Source organism: Natator depressus, chromosome 1 (assembly GCF_965152275.1).
Source record: "Natator depressus isolate rNatDep1 chromosome 1, rNatDep2.hap1, whole genome shotgun sequence".
Taxonomy (NCBI): Eukaryota; Metazoa; Chordata; order Testudines; family Cheloniidae; genus Natator; species Natator depressus.
The window spans coordinates 75178342-75192586 of NC_134234.1; the positions used below are offsets into that span (position 1 = coordinate 75178342).

The following is a 14245-nucleotide window of genomic DNA, read 5'->3' on the forward strand; positions in this document are numbered from 1 at the left end:
AAACAGAGAGTCGGGACAGAAAGTATAAAGGGAGGGCCTTTTAGCTCAGTTTTTGCTCGTGGATGTTTGAAGCCCTCTGCGGGATCTAAGACCAGTCGCTGAACCATGCAGTGCCCTGCCAATGGAGGAGGCTGAGGGCAGGGAGGATTTGTTAGCACCAACATCAGCCAATTATGGAGCTGTGAGAGAGATCTCGCTGCCAGCAAAGCAACGCTAGTGAAGCGCATTAGGAAGTAGCCCATGGTAACCAGACATTAATCCAGTTGTTCTGCCAGGAAAAGAGGCAGCATGTTTTGGTTATTTTGCACCTGACCCAGTGGCAGGACAACCTGATACTGTTGGGGCCCTTGGCTTGGTCCCCCACCCCTGGTCACAACCCCCCCATGCACACCTGGGACCGGTGATCAACCCAAATGAGGCCTAAATCTGTGGCCATAGACTCTTGCTTTGCCCCGTCCAGAGGACCAGAACCCAAAGACTGTTTCTTTACTGTCTTCCCCAACATAAAGGCTGTGGCCATAGGTTGTTTGTTTGTGGTGCTGTCCCACTCAGAGGAACAGAAAGCTGACTGTTGGAGTCAGCCATGATGAAACAGAGTGGCCTCCCTCCGAACTTGAGAAGGAAGGACCATTACACCAAGAAAGATAAAGCAACTTCATCCTGGGGGACATTCACAGAGAACACTCTGCCACTAGCCACTTCTGATTTACACCAAACATGTTCGTACCCTCTTGCATGTCTCTGCTGATCTCAGTTCTGGCAGCGTGGCACAAGGTGAAGCAGTCTCTCACAGGCTAGACCCACAAAGGATCTTAGGCATTGCAACACCTAATTTTTAGGTGCATAGCCACTCAGTGGAATCCACAGCCCTTATTTAGGCACCTGCACCCCATGTACAATACACAGGGAGAGATAGGTGCCTAACAATGGGATACACAAAAGCCTGAATGCTAAGCGAGGAGACAGGAGGAAATGCTGAGGACAGTGATGTGGCCTAAGCCCCACCCCTCTTATGGAGTTAGGTACTTATCTCTACTTGGGCTTCTGAGCCATGAACCCTCTCTGGAGTTAGGTACCTAAGTTGTTTTGTTTTTTGCAAGAAATGGTACTGTAATTCTCCCCATCCCATAACTTTTAGCACAGTAGTTAAGACACTCACCAAGGATGTTGGAGTAGGGATTTGAACCAGAAGGTGAGTGACCAAATTCAAATTTCTTCTCCACATCAGACTTTAAGTGCTTACAGGGTTAGGTGGGAACTGATTTGGGGTCTGGGGAGTCTCAGGGGTGCCTAAATGTTGGACTTCTGTATCTAACTGCCACTTTAGGTGCCTAAGCCACTTTGTGGATCTAGACTCAGGTAGATATGTAGATGAGGATAATCCAAAAAAATGGCAAAAGTTCAATGACTAATGCATATAATAAGGATGATAAAGGATAGCTTTGCTTTGTTCCCCTCAGAAGCTTAGAGAGCTCTGATTATACATTCATCAATATTGTAACTAGTAGATTTTGATCAGAGACTGATCCATGTACAAAATTGGGGACCAATTTGAAAAATTCTAGAGTTGAAAATAAATCTCCTAAAGAAGCCCTTTGACTGTTTCTGCTGACTCAAGATGAATGAGTTCATGATTTTTTTTTCCACCTGAGGAAGTAAATAAGGTTTTATTCTCCTTATATTGTTGCTGGCTGTCCAATACTGTAGAAAGCCAGACTGATATGTATGAACTGAGAGAAGGAATAGTTCATATGAAAACACCCCAGATTTGCTACATATATTAGGGATGGGAGTGGTAAGGTAAGTGTTTCATAGCTCTGGGATTTTTTTAATTTCATTTTATTTTTTAGTGAAAGAATTTTAGTGTACCCTCAAAAAGAGATGATAGGGATTTTGTTGGTTTGAAGTAACTGGACATTTTATGTAAGGTATGAGAAAAAATATTTTTTTTTTTTAGAAATAAGCATCTTGATTTTCAAAAGCGCAGAGCACTCAGCAGCCCCCAGTGATTTCACTGCCCAAAAGACCAGGCCCTTGTCAGTGTCGTAGAGAGTACAGTTTCCATGAGGGGGCTGTTATTATCAAAACCAGTATTACTAGGAAGCTGAAAATCTGTAGAGATACCAATAAGTGCTTGCTGTTTAAGATAAAAGCATCTCTTTATTGATCACAGGATGTAGTAACTGATAGCAATCCCCCTTTTGGATAGATGTGGCTATCAACCTCGGTGTCTGTGATGAACACACATTCACTCACCTTTTGGGAGGTTCAGTTTTCAAGTGTTGTAACATTATTTTGTTTTATTACTTTAATTGAAGAGAGCAGCCAGTGATCAATAAGGGGATGCTTTTATCTCAATCACTGATCTTTTATTTATAAATACAGATTTTCAAGCATCTATTAACACAGCTTACAATTTTTAGTGTGTGGCAAAGATCAACTAATTTCATTAGACTCTAAACCACTGTAAAATTGGCAGACAGGTTACATTAATATAACAAGGACACATAATTGCTTACCCCATGGGGTAAGATGGCTGATTTTAGTCTGGTGGGTCCTGTGCTTTTCTTGGCAGGGAGCTAAGATGCCACGCTTTGCTCCTGCTCTTGGGTGCCAAGGGCCTGGCTACTAGCCCGGGAAGGTGGTAGAGGAGGGAAGTGGGGGACGGGTGTGGGTTTGCTCCTCACTCTGAGTCCCAGCCCCTCTCAACCCCTGTGGGTTTCTTACTCTCATCCCCCTTAGGTGAGGTTACCCTCAGTCCTTAGATGCTGTAGGGAAGGGAGTCTCCCTGTCCTGCTGGGCAGGGTCTCCCTTATTTCAATTCTTAGGTCTTCCAAATCTCTCAACACACCTCCAGGCTCCAGTCCTTTCACCTTCCTCCTCCTGCCCTGTCTGCCTGATGCAGGGGGTTTTATTAGGTTCCTAACAGGACATTAATTGAGTGCAGGTGCTACAATTAACCTGCAGCCATCTTCCTACCTAGTCTACAGGGAACCATGCTTTCATTAGCCTTGAGCTTATATATTTCCCCTCTAGCACTCTCCCACTGCTCCCTGGCATGTCTGCATCTGTCAAGGTTCCTCCCGCACTCTGAACTCTAGGGTACAGATGTGGGGACCTGCATGAAAACCTCCTAAGCTTAATTTCACCAGCTTAGGTTAAAACTTCCCCAAGGTACAAATTAATTTTATCCTTTGACCCTGGATCTCCACTGCCACCACCAAACTCTAACTGGGTTTACTGGGAAACGTAGTTTGGACACGTCTTTCCCCCCCAAATCCTCCCAACCCTTGCACCCCACTTCCTGGGGAAGGTTTGGTAAAAATCCTTACCAATTTGCATAGGTGACCACAGACCCAAACCCTTGGATCTGAGAACAATGAAAAAGCATTCAGTTTTCTTACAAGAAGACTTTTAATAGAAGTAAAGGAATCGCCTCTGTAAAATCAGGATGGTAGATACCTTACAGGGTAATTAGATTCAAAACATAGAGAATCCCTCTAGGCAAAACCTTAAGTTACAAAAAAGACACACAGACAGGAATAGTCATTCTATTCAGCACAGTTCTTTTCTCAGCCATTTAAAGAAATCATAATCTAACACATACCTAGCTAGATTACTTACTAAAAGTTCTAAGACTCCATTCCTGTTCTATCCCCAGCAAAAGCAGCATACAGACAGACCCAGACCCTTTGTTTCTCTCCCTCCTCCCAGCTTTTGAAAGTAGCTTGTCTCCTCATTGGTCATTTTGGTCAGGTGCCAGCGAGGTTACCTTTAGCTTCTTAACCCTTTACAGGTGAGAGGAGTTTTCCTCTGGCCAGGAGGGATTTTAAAGGGGTTTACCCTTCCCTTTATATTTATGACACGCCCCCCAAATCTCAGCTAGGGTGAAACGCTGGCTGGGATTTCTTCCTGGAGCTCTAGGAAAAACAGAGTTAATAAGACACATGCATCTCTAAATATACTACCAAGTACATAAAAACTAATAATATTTTCCACATCTCAAGGACGATTTTAACCAGTTGATTCTGGGAAACTATCACGGGAGAGTGCATCAGCCACTTTGTTAGAAGCTCCTGAGATGTGTTGGATGTCGAAATCAAAATCTTGGAGAGCTAAACTCCACCGAAGAAGTTTTTTGTTATTTCCCATGGTGGTATGAAGCCACTGTAGTGCAGCATGGTCGGTTTGCAGGTGGAAACGCCGTCCCCAAACATATGGGCATAGCTTTTCCAGAGCGTAGACAATGGCGTAACATTCTTTTTCACTGACTGACCAATTGCTTTCCCTCTCAGACAGTTTTTTGCTGAGAAACACTACAGGGTGGAATTCTTGATCAGGTCTTTTCTGCATTAAAACTGCTCCCACACCACGCTCGGACGCATCTGTGGTTACTAGGAACGGTTTGTCAAAGTCTGGGGCCCTTAGTACAGGGTCAGACATGAGTGTCGCTTTAAGCTTGTTAAAGGCCTTCTGACACTTTTCGGTCCACTGAACGGCATTGGCTGTTTCTTTTTGGTTAGGTCTGTCAGGGGGGCGGCGGTTTGGCTGTATTGCGGTACAAATCGTCTGTAATAACCGGCCAAGCCTAAGAAGGATTGAACCTGTTTCTTTGACTTTGGGACAGGCCACTTTTGGATAGCATCCACTTTGGCCTGTAGGGGGCTGATAGTTCCTTGACCCACCTGGTGTCCAAGGTAAGTCACTCTGTTTAGGCCTATTTGACTTCTTAGCCTTAACAGTTAGTCCTGCCTCCCTTATGCGCTCAAGGACTTTTTGTAGATGTTCCAGGTGGTCTGCCCAGGAATCCGAAAATAAGGCCACATCGTCAAGGTAGGCGACTGCATATTCTCCTAATCCCGCTAGGAGACCATCTACAAGTCTTTGGAAGGTGGCGGGTGCATTTCGCAGCCCGAAAGGGAGGACATTAAATTCATATAGCCCAAGATGTGTGGTGAAGGCTGACCTTTCCTCGGCGGATTCATCTAGCGGTACCTGCCAGTACCCCTTGGTTAAGTCCAAGGTAGAGATGAACTGGGCCCCTCCCAGTTTCTCTAATAGTTCATCTGTGCGTGGCATTGGATAGTTGTCTGGGCGAGTTACAGCATTTAGCTTACGGTAGTCCACGCAAAAATGTATTTCCCCATCTGGTTTGGGAACTAGAACCACTGGAGATGCCCATGCACTTCCAGAGCGGCAGATTACACCCATCTGTAACATATCCTGGATCTCCTGGTCTATAGCAGTTTTAGCTTGAGGAGACACCCAGTAAGGTTGGACTTTAATTGGGTGAGCATTACCTGTGTCAATGGAGTGGTATGCCCGTTCAGTCAGTCCTGGGGTGGCTGAGAACGTCGGCGCGTAGCTAGTGCACAGCTCCTTGATCTGCTGTCACTGCATACGCCCAAGAGTCATGGAGAGGTTCACCTCTTCCACACCACCAGCACTTTTCCCTTCGTAGTAGACACCTTCAGGCCACTCAGCGTCCTCTCCTCCCTGGGCTGTAAACTGACAAACCTTTAATTCTCTGGAATAAAAGGGCTTTAGAGAATTAATATGGTACACCTTAGGCTTTCGGTTGCAGGTGGGGAATGCCATGAGATAATTAACAGCTCCCAGGAGCTCCTGGACCGTGAATGGCCCTTCCCACGATGCTTCCATTTTATGGGCCTGGAGCGCCTTTAAGACCATGACTTGGTCTCCTACTTTGAAGGAACGCTCTCTGGCTTGTTTATCATACCAGGCTTTTTGCTCTTTTTGAGCATCCTGTAAGTCTTCTTTAGCAAGGGCTAAAGAGGTTCGGAGGGTGTTTTGTAGGTTGGTTACAAAGTCCAGAATGTTAATTCCTGGAGAAGGTGTAAATCCCTCCCATTGCTGCTTCACCAACTGTAATGGCCCCTTAACCTCACGGCCCTATACAAGTTCAAATGGGGAAAACCCTAAACTGGGGTGTGGTGCAGCTCTGTAGGCAAAGAGCAACTGCTGCAACACTAGGTCCCAATCATTGGAGTGCTCATTTACGAATTGACGTATCATGTCCCCCAAAGTTCCATTAAACTTCTCCACCATGCCATTTGTTTGCTGGTGGTAAGGAGTGGCAACCAAGTGATTTACCCCATGAGCTTCCCAAAGGTTTTCCATAGTTTCTGCCAGGAAATTAGTCCCTGCATCTGTGAGGATGTCGGAGGGCCAACCTACCCTGGCAAAAATGTCTACTAGTGCCTGGCACACACTTTTAGCCCTGGTGTTGCTTAGAGCTACTGCTTCCAGCCATCGGGTGGCAAAATCCATGAAAGTCAGTATGTCCTGCTTTCCTCTGGGTGTCTTTTTCGGAAGAGGAATAGAATATCCACAGCTACTCGCTGAAATGGAACTTCAATGATGGGGAGTGGCTGGAGAGGGGCTTTGACCTGGTGTTGGGGTTTTCCCACTCTTTGGCATACTTCACAAGACCGGACATAGGTAGAAACATCCTTGCCCATTCCCTCCCAGTGGAATGACCCCCCCAAACGGTATTGTCCTGTTCAACCCAGCATGGCCACTAGGGTGATCGTGGGCTAAGCTCAAGAGCTTCGCTCGGTATTTAGTTGGAACTACCAACTGTCTCTGAGGATGCCAGTCTTCCTGGTGTCCACCAGAAAGAGTTTCCTTGTATAAAAGTCCTCTTTCTACAACAAACCTGGATCGATTAGAAGAGCTGAGAGGCGGTGGGTTGCTCTGTGCCGCCGTCCAAGCTCTCTGGAGGCTTTCATCTGCTTCCTGTTTGGTCTGGAACTGTTCCCTTGATGCTGGAGACATCAGTTCCTCATTGGATTGTGGACCTATGCTTGGTCCCTCTGGAAGCGATGTAGGGGATGGGGCTATTTCCGTTGACTGTGAACCGCTTTCCGCTGGGACACTCTTTTGGGGTTCAAGCTCTGGCTGAACCTCTTGTGTAGGGTTATGGGCTGCTGCCGGTTCAGGTTCGGTGGGGCCCTCTGGTGTTGAGGTTGCAAGTACTGGATTCAGTGCTGGCAATGGGGCTGGTGTTGGTTGTTCCGCTGGTTCCGGTTCTGGGACTGGTTCCGTCTGGGTCTCTGGGACTGGATCCACTACTGCTGTTGCAGACATTGGCCTGGGGTCCGGGTCCATCACCTCTGACCGGGTCCTGATAGAAGTTTCCGGAACAGAGCTAGGCCTCACGGCTTGTTTAGCCTGGCTGCAGGTGACCACTCCCACCCTCTTGGCCCGCTTCACGTGATTGGCCAAGTCTTCCCCCAACAGCATGGGGATGGGATTATCATCATCGACTGCAAAAGTCCACGGTCCTGACCAGCCCTGGTACTGGACAGGCAACTTGGCTGTAGGCAAATCGAAAGAGTTGGACTTGAAGGGTTGAATCGTCACTTGGATCTCTGGGTTGATTAAATTGGGGTCCACTAAGGAAGCATGGATAGCTGACGCTTGTGCTCCGGTGTCCCTCCACGCAGTGACCTTCTTCCCGCCCACACTCACAGTTTCCCTCCGCTCCAAGGGTATCTGGGAAGTATCTGGGCCTGTGGACCTCTGGTGTGATTCCAGTGCAATGAACTGTAATCTGTTGGGGTTTTTGGGGCAGTTGGCCTTTACATGCCCCAGCTCGTTACATTTAAAGCATTGTCCAGCTGACGGGTCACTGGGGCGAGGTGGGTTGCTGGAGAATGGGGTGGTGGGACGATAAGGTGTCTGGAGAGTTCTTTGGGAAGTAGGTGGGGCCTTGGGCGGCCCCCGGTAATAGGGGGTGGTCTGGGGTTGTCCCTTCTGGTGTCCGCTCCAACTGCGACCAGTTTTCTTCTTCTCTGCCACCTCCACCCATCTGGCTCCAATCTCTCCTGCCTCGATTACAGTTTTGGGCTTCCCATCTAGGATGTATCTTTCTATTTCCTCAGGAACACCCTCTAAGAATTGTTCCATTTGCATTAGGAAGGGCAAATTTACTGGAGATTCAACACTTGCTCCTGATATCCAGGCATCCCAATGTTTCACAATGTAGTAGGCATGTCAGGTAAATGACACGTCTGGTTTCCACCTTAGGGCTCTGAACCTCCGATGAGAATGCTCGGTTGTTATCCCCATTCTGACTCTCGCCTTGGATTTAAACAGTTCATATTTGTTCATGTGTTCCTTAGGCATTTCAGCTGCCACCTCAGCTAAGGGTCCACTGAGCTGCGGCCTCAGCTCTACCATGTATTGGTCGGTAGAGATGCTGTACCCAAGGCAGGCCCTTTCGAAGTTTTCTAAGAAGGCCTCAGTATCATCACCTGCCTTGTAGGTGGGGAACTTTCTGGGATGGGAAGTGGTACCTGGAGAAGGATTGCTAGGGTTTGTTGGTATATTCTGCTGAGCCTTTATCTTCTCCATCTCCTCCACATGCTTCCTCTCTTTTTCCTTCTCCTCCAGTTCTTTGGCCCTCGCCTCCATTTCTTTGTCCCTTGCTTCCATAGCTCTCCTGTGAGCAGCCGCTTGGTGTTGTTCTGCCTCTTTCGCTGCCTCCCTTTCTTTGCCTCCATCTCTTTGTCCTTTGCCTCCATTGCTCTCCTGTGAGCAGCTTCTAGAGCTTTTTCGGTTTCTTTCATTGTCTCCAGTTTGGCTAACTCCAATTTGTGTAGTGCCTTGGTGTCTGTCATCTTTACCTCTCTGTTTTTAACTAACTTTACACCCGAGGGTTAGAAATAAAATAAACAAAACTTGGCTTGTAATATTTTGCTGCGCTGGAATAGGATACCTATTCTCTGATAGTGATTGTCAGCCTACAAAAAAAGACAATTCCCTTTGTCTCTGCTCTGGCCCCAAATTGAAGCAAAAAACCTCCAACTACTTGGAAACCTGCTTACCAGCAGCCCAAAGGAAAAAAAAATCCTTTTCAAACCTATGCTCCTTGTAAAAAAAAAATCAAAATCCTAAAAAAAAAAAAAAAAAAAAAACACCCTGCCACTTTTGTCTCCAGGCAAATGGGTAGAACACCCCCACCTGTTTACTTTTAGGGAAAAAAAAAACAAACTCTGGTTTGGAAGACTGTTAATTTCCCTGCAGGAGTTAAGTACCCTGCCTCCAGGCAAAGAAAACCTGCAATTCAAAAGATAATACCGTTTTGTCTCTGCTCTGGCCCCAAAGCAGAGGAAAAACTAGCTGCTTTCAGCTGGACCTCCTTTCCAGCAGCCCCAAAGGAAAAAAAATATTTCCTTTTTAAAATCTGTTTTTCTGGTTCAAAAAATCTCAAATTGATCTCAAAATGATTTCAGGTTAATCCCACCACTCTGCCACCATGTCAAGGTTCCTCCCCCACTCTGAACTCTAGGGTACAGATGTGGGGACCTGCATGAAAACCTCCTAAGCTTAATTTCACCAGCTTAGGTTAAAACTTCCCCAAGGTACAAATTAATTTTATCCTTTGACCCTGGATCTCCACTGCCACCATCAAACTCTAACTGGGTTTACTGGGAAACGTAGTTTGGACACGTCTTTCCCCCCCAAATCCTCCCAACCCTTGCACCCCACTTCCTGGGGAAGGTTTGGTAAAAATCCTCACCAATTTGTATAGGTGACCACAGACCCAAACCCTTGGATCTGAGAACAATGAAAAAGCATTCAGTTTTCTTACAAGAAGACTTTTAATAGAAGTAAAGGAATCGCCTCTGTAAAATCAGGATGGTAGATACCTTACAGGGTAATTAGATTCAAAACATAGAGAATCCCTCTAGGCAAAACCTTAAGTTACAAAAAAGACACACAGACAGGAATAGTCATTCTATTCAGCACAGTTCTTTTCTCAGCCATTTAAAGAAATCATAATCTAACACATACCTAGCTAGATTACTTACTAAAGTTCTAAGATTCCATTCCTGTTCTATCCCCAGCAAAAGCAGCATACAGACAGACCCAGACCCTTTGTTTCTCTCCCTCCTCCCAGCTTTTGAAAGTAGCTTGTCTCCTCATTGATCATTTTGGTCAGGTACCAGCGAGGTTACCTTTAGCTTCTTAACCCTTTACAGGTGAGAGGATTTTTCCTCTGGCCAGGAGGGATTTTAAAGGGGTCTACCCTTCCCTTTATATTTATGACAGCATCACACCCTGTTTAAAACTGGTGGCAATGTTATACTGGCAGCATGTATGGTGAGCTCACTTTTTTCTGTTCTAATAGGTTTCTTCAAAAACTGCTATCAGCCCATAATCATCTTTGATTTACTGTAACACTCAACTGCCCCCAGGTAAAGTCTTTGTCTCAGACAACAGCAACTAAATCTGAAATTAATGTAATTTTTGGTATCACATATCCAGATATAATTATGGAGATTTCCTTGTCTAATTCTGACAAATGGAGCCAGTAAAGTCAATTACTGCCTCTCTACAAACTGGAAACCTAACATGGGCATCCCACAGAAGAAATTCCTGTATGTTTATAAATTGTAGATGGAAGGACACCAGCATGGTGGAAATCTGATAAAATACTGATGGCCTTTTTGCAGTCTCTTCTGGAAAGCTCACACTTCAGACTTTGCCTCTGCTCCTGTACTCAGTAGCCCTTAGCATATCAATTTAAAGAATCAAGCTTTTGCGAACTTTGATGTTAACTGACTCAGACAGTGAATAACTATTTACCAGCATTTAACATATAATATCTAATTATCTGAAATGGACCTAAGATGTACAGTTAAAATCCTGATTTATATACAAATTTACACAAAGTTTGAGTGGGTTCAGAACCAAGCATTGGACCCTGTGTATAGAGGTGTGCCCGAGCCCCAAAGTTCATATCCAAAGCTAAACTTAGCTAAAGTTTGAATGGGTTTGGATCTGCCTTTCCACTCTTAGCTGATCTCTAATACATTAGTTTTAGTCAGAGATGGTAGTATCTGCTGCACTTATGTTTGCCTGACACTTCCCACTTCTTTGACAAACTTTCACTGTTCAGCTGCAAATTTCCATATCATAGAATCATAGAAGATTAGGGTTGGAAGAGACCTCAGGAGGTCATCTAATCCACCCGCCCTGCTCAAAGCAGGACCAACGCCAACTAAATCATCCCAGCCAGGGCTTTGTCAAGCCGGGCCTAAAAAATCTCACGGGTTTCCCTCAGGCTGAATTTTTCTAAAAAGTTTCAGCTAAAATGTTTTAGCCATTTCAGGTAATAATATAAGAGAAAAAATGTTTTACCCATCTCAAAAAAAAGTTATTACAAAAGTTTTATTGACCAGCTGTGTAACAGCCCCAGCCTTTGGTATGAGGTCTAGAAATGTGGTGCAGGGTTGCCTTTTTTGCCTGAAAACAGAAGGGTTGCATATAAAACAAAATCATAACATGATTCCGAGAGACTAAACTTAACAGGCCAACCTCCAGTCTGAATAAGTTTCTCACCCTAAATGTCTTCTGCAGGGCTAGTTGTGATGCTATTTTCATGAATGTAATCACACTGCCCGGTTACTTCCTAGGTGCAGGATAAAGTTGTCTTCCTTGCTTTTCTCTTATATTCCCAAAGTTAATTGCAACCCAGTGTGTGCAAACTGAGATTTTTCAGCAGCTAAAACTCAGCAAAGTTGTGCATTTTTGTCTCACATTCTTGTTCACGTTCTCTTAAATCTTGATCTTTGGTAATAAACTTACAATTGTTTTCACTATAAATATATCTCAGTGTGGTAGTGTTGTGCAGGGTGCTGATCCTGAGTTGAGTCATTCAAGCTGGTGTGTACAGCTAATGTGGTACTTCTGTGACCTGTTCAGTAGAGAAGGGGCTGGACACTACAGAGTATACTTCAAAGAGGCTTAAAGAGTGGGTTACATCTATTGTTAACCTTCAAAATAAAGTAAAGGCTGACATAGCCCAGAGGAGATTGTTTGGGAGGGGGGCTACCAGGCTGAAGTGGCGGTGTCAAGTAGCTGACAGCCAGTTAAGCACAACAAGTCTCTCTCTCGCTGGGGGCAGGGGCGTAACAAGGTGACTCACAGTCCTGGGTACCATAAGAACCATCACATAAAAGTGCTATATAATGCAAACAAACCTAAAAAATAAAAGGGGCCCTGTTTCTTCTGTGGAAGAGGTGCCTTCCTACACACCAGCCTTGAGTTTATGGAAGAGGTTCAAACATGTCAGTATGAGATATAATATCCTCCCTCTCACAGATGTGCATCTCTCCTCCAAGCCATTGCCAGTGCCCGCCTTAGAAACACAAATGAACAACTAAAAGTCAATCTTTATTGCTATATACTTTTCATTTGTCCTTTTGCTTTAACTCTTAGGTGTGTACCTGTCGAACAATCAGGGGAGCTACTTCATTCCTATGAATCCCAAATCGAAATTCAACATATATATTTTATACTAACACACTCTATATATTGTTTAAAGAAAAACACCGGTGTACTAATTAAGTGTCACGTGTTAACTTAAAACCATGGGCAGAACATTATGTAATCTTTAACTATTGGCTACTGTGCTTATCTTGTCTTACTGCTAGACCTATCCAGGGGTTTGGGACTGCCTACCCTGTCATTTCCATCCACCCATGAAAAATCCATATAATCGATTGTAATCAATTGTTTGGCAGTGTCTCTAAGCCTAATAAGCAAGGTAACACTCCACCAGCGCTGTGCATAATAAACCACATGCTTAATTCTACACGGTGTCCATATTTTGTTCCTTCACTAAGTATGCTGATAAATCAGGCGTATGTGTCTCATACTGCACATCCCAAAGTAGTGGGCACTTTTGAACACAATCTTTCTGTGTCTGACTTCCTCATGTGTAAATTGGGGATAATATAATCCCTTGAATTTACATGAGTACTTTGAAAATAATTAATTAATGTTTGTGAAGCACTGAAATATTACAGTAATGAGCACCATGTGGAAAATAAAAGCACATGATGAAATTAATAATTGTATAATCTGAAAAGATTTGGAATAGTGTGCTGTAAATAGTGCCTGGGGCTACACACTGAACAGTGAGGAAAAAAACAAAAACATTGAATAGCAGCTAATTCAGTCACCACCACCATTTTGTGGACTGAATGAGGCTGGTACACTGTGGTAAAAACCAGTATGTGATCACATAATTAATGGCTGTATCATTATTCATACACATAAGGGGGCAAATTAAAGTTGCACAGACTACCTTAATTCTGGTATTTCCCGTCTTTTGAGTGCTTGACTTTGCAACCTTAACATTCTTGTAATGTTGTTTTTGTGTGTGAGATACATATATACAATTTGACTTCACTCAGTAATAAAATACAGCAGCTGTTCAGAAAAACACAGCAGTTCAGTAACATAGAGAAACATTACACAACAGATTGAAAGACTAGAGCAGGAAGTGAAGAAGACTGTATCCAATTCAAACTAAAACAGGAATTTTTTTAAAGTATTATGTAAATGGAATTTGACCAGAACATTAGGACACTCCTGTACTTCCAAAAAGTATCATAGGTCCTGACCATATATGGCCATTAAAGAACCTGTGTTTTAGGATTATCCAATACACAGTGCTTTTCTCAACTGCGATAGATAATACCATGCTAGATCACAGCTGGCACACTGAGGAGAATGCCACTTACTGACTATCTAAAAAATGCCCTTTCCTGAACACTCCAAGTTTCCACCAAGCCAGATCCTATATAGGTTTTGGAGGTTGGAGTTCACAGTCCAAGGTGCAGAATGATGATGGATACAAAAATAGAATGACATTTAATATTCCAAACACATGTTAAATGAAGGGTTTTAAATTAATAATGATTAAGAAAAATACATATATTTTAATACCATATACCTCCAGTTAACTCGTAGGAAACAAATATCAATATCCTCCTTTCTAAGAAACATAATGAACACATTATAGTACCTGTGTATGAAAACTGAACAAGATCCCACAGCGCATTAGGGTCTATGCCTTCCATTTTGATCTCCTCTTGCTTGGCCTCACAAACATCACTTGTGAACATGGCAGCAAAGTAGTCAGAGACAGAACTGAGAACAAGCCTACAAAAAAGTGACATAGGTGTCAGTAAAATTACTGCACTTCCATTAGTTCCCTAAAATGCTTACATTAAGAACACTCACGGATTTTTATTTGTTAAAAATGTTATTTTAATATAAGTACAAAGTAGTATCAGTATTTTATTAATATCTGTAGGTGGAGAGATATAAAATTACAAGTGGGCTAATGCTTCTCATTATAATTTGTTTTTGCATCACAGTGTAACTCAAGTGGTGCATAAGCACAGAAGTACAAAAGCAGAAT

At 43.8% G+C, this 14245-nt stretch overlaps 1 protein-coding gene across 1 annotated transcript in view; it reads right to left on the reverse strand.

Moving 5' to 3' along the window:
* KLHL1 (kelch like family member 1) overlaps positions 1–14245 on the reverse strand; it is a 425450-nt gene that overhangs the window by 260542 nt on the left and 150663 nt on the right. Inside the window, exon 3 of the mRNA XM_074961818.1 lies at positions 13847–13983. Within this exon, the coding sequence (XP_074817919.1) occupies positions 13847–13983 (137 nt within the window). The remainder of the gene's footprint in view (positions 1–13846; positions 13984–14245) is intronic.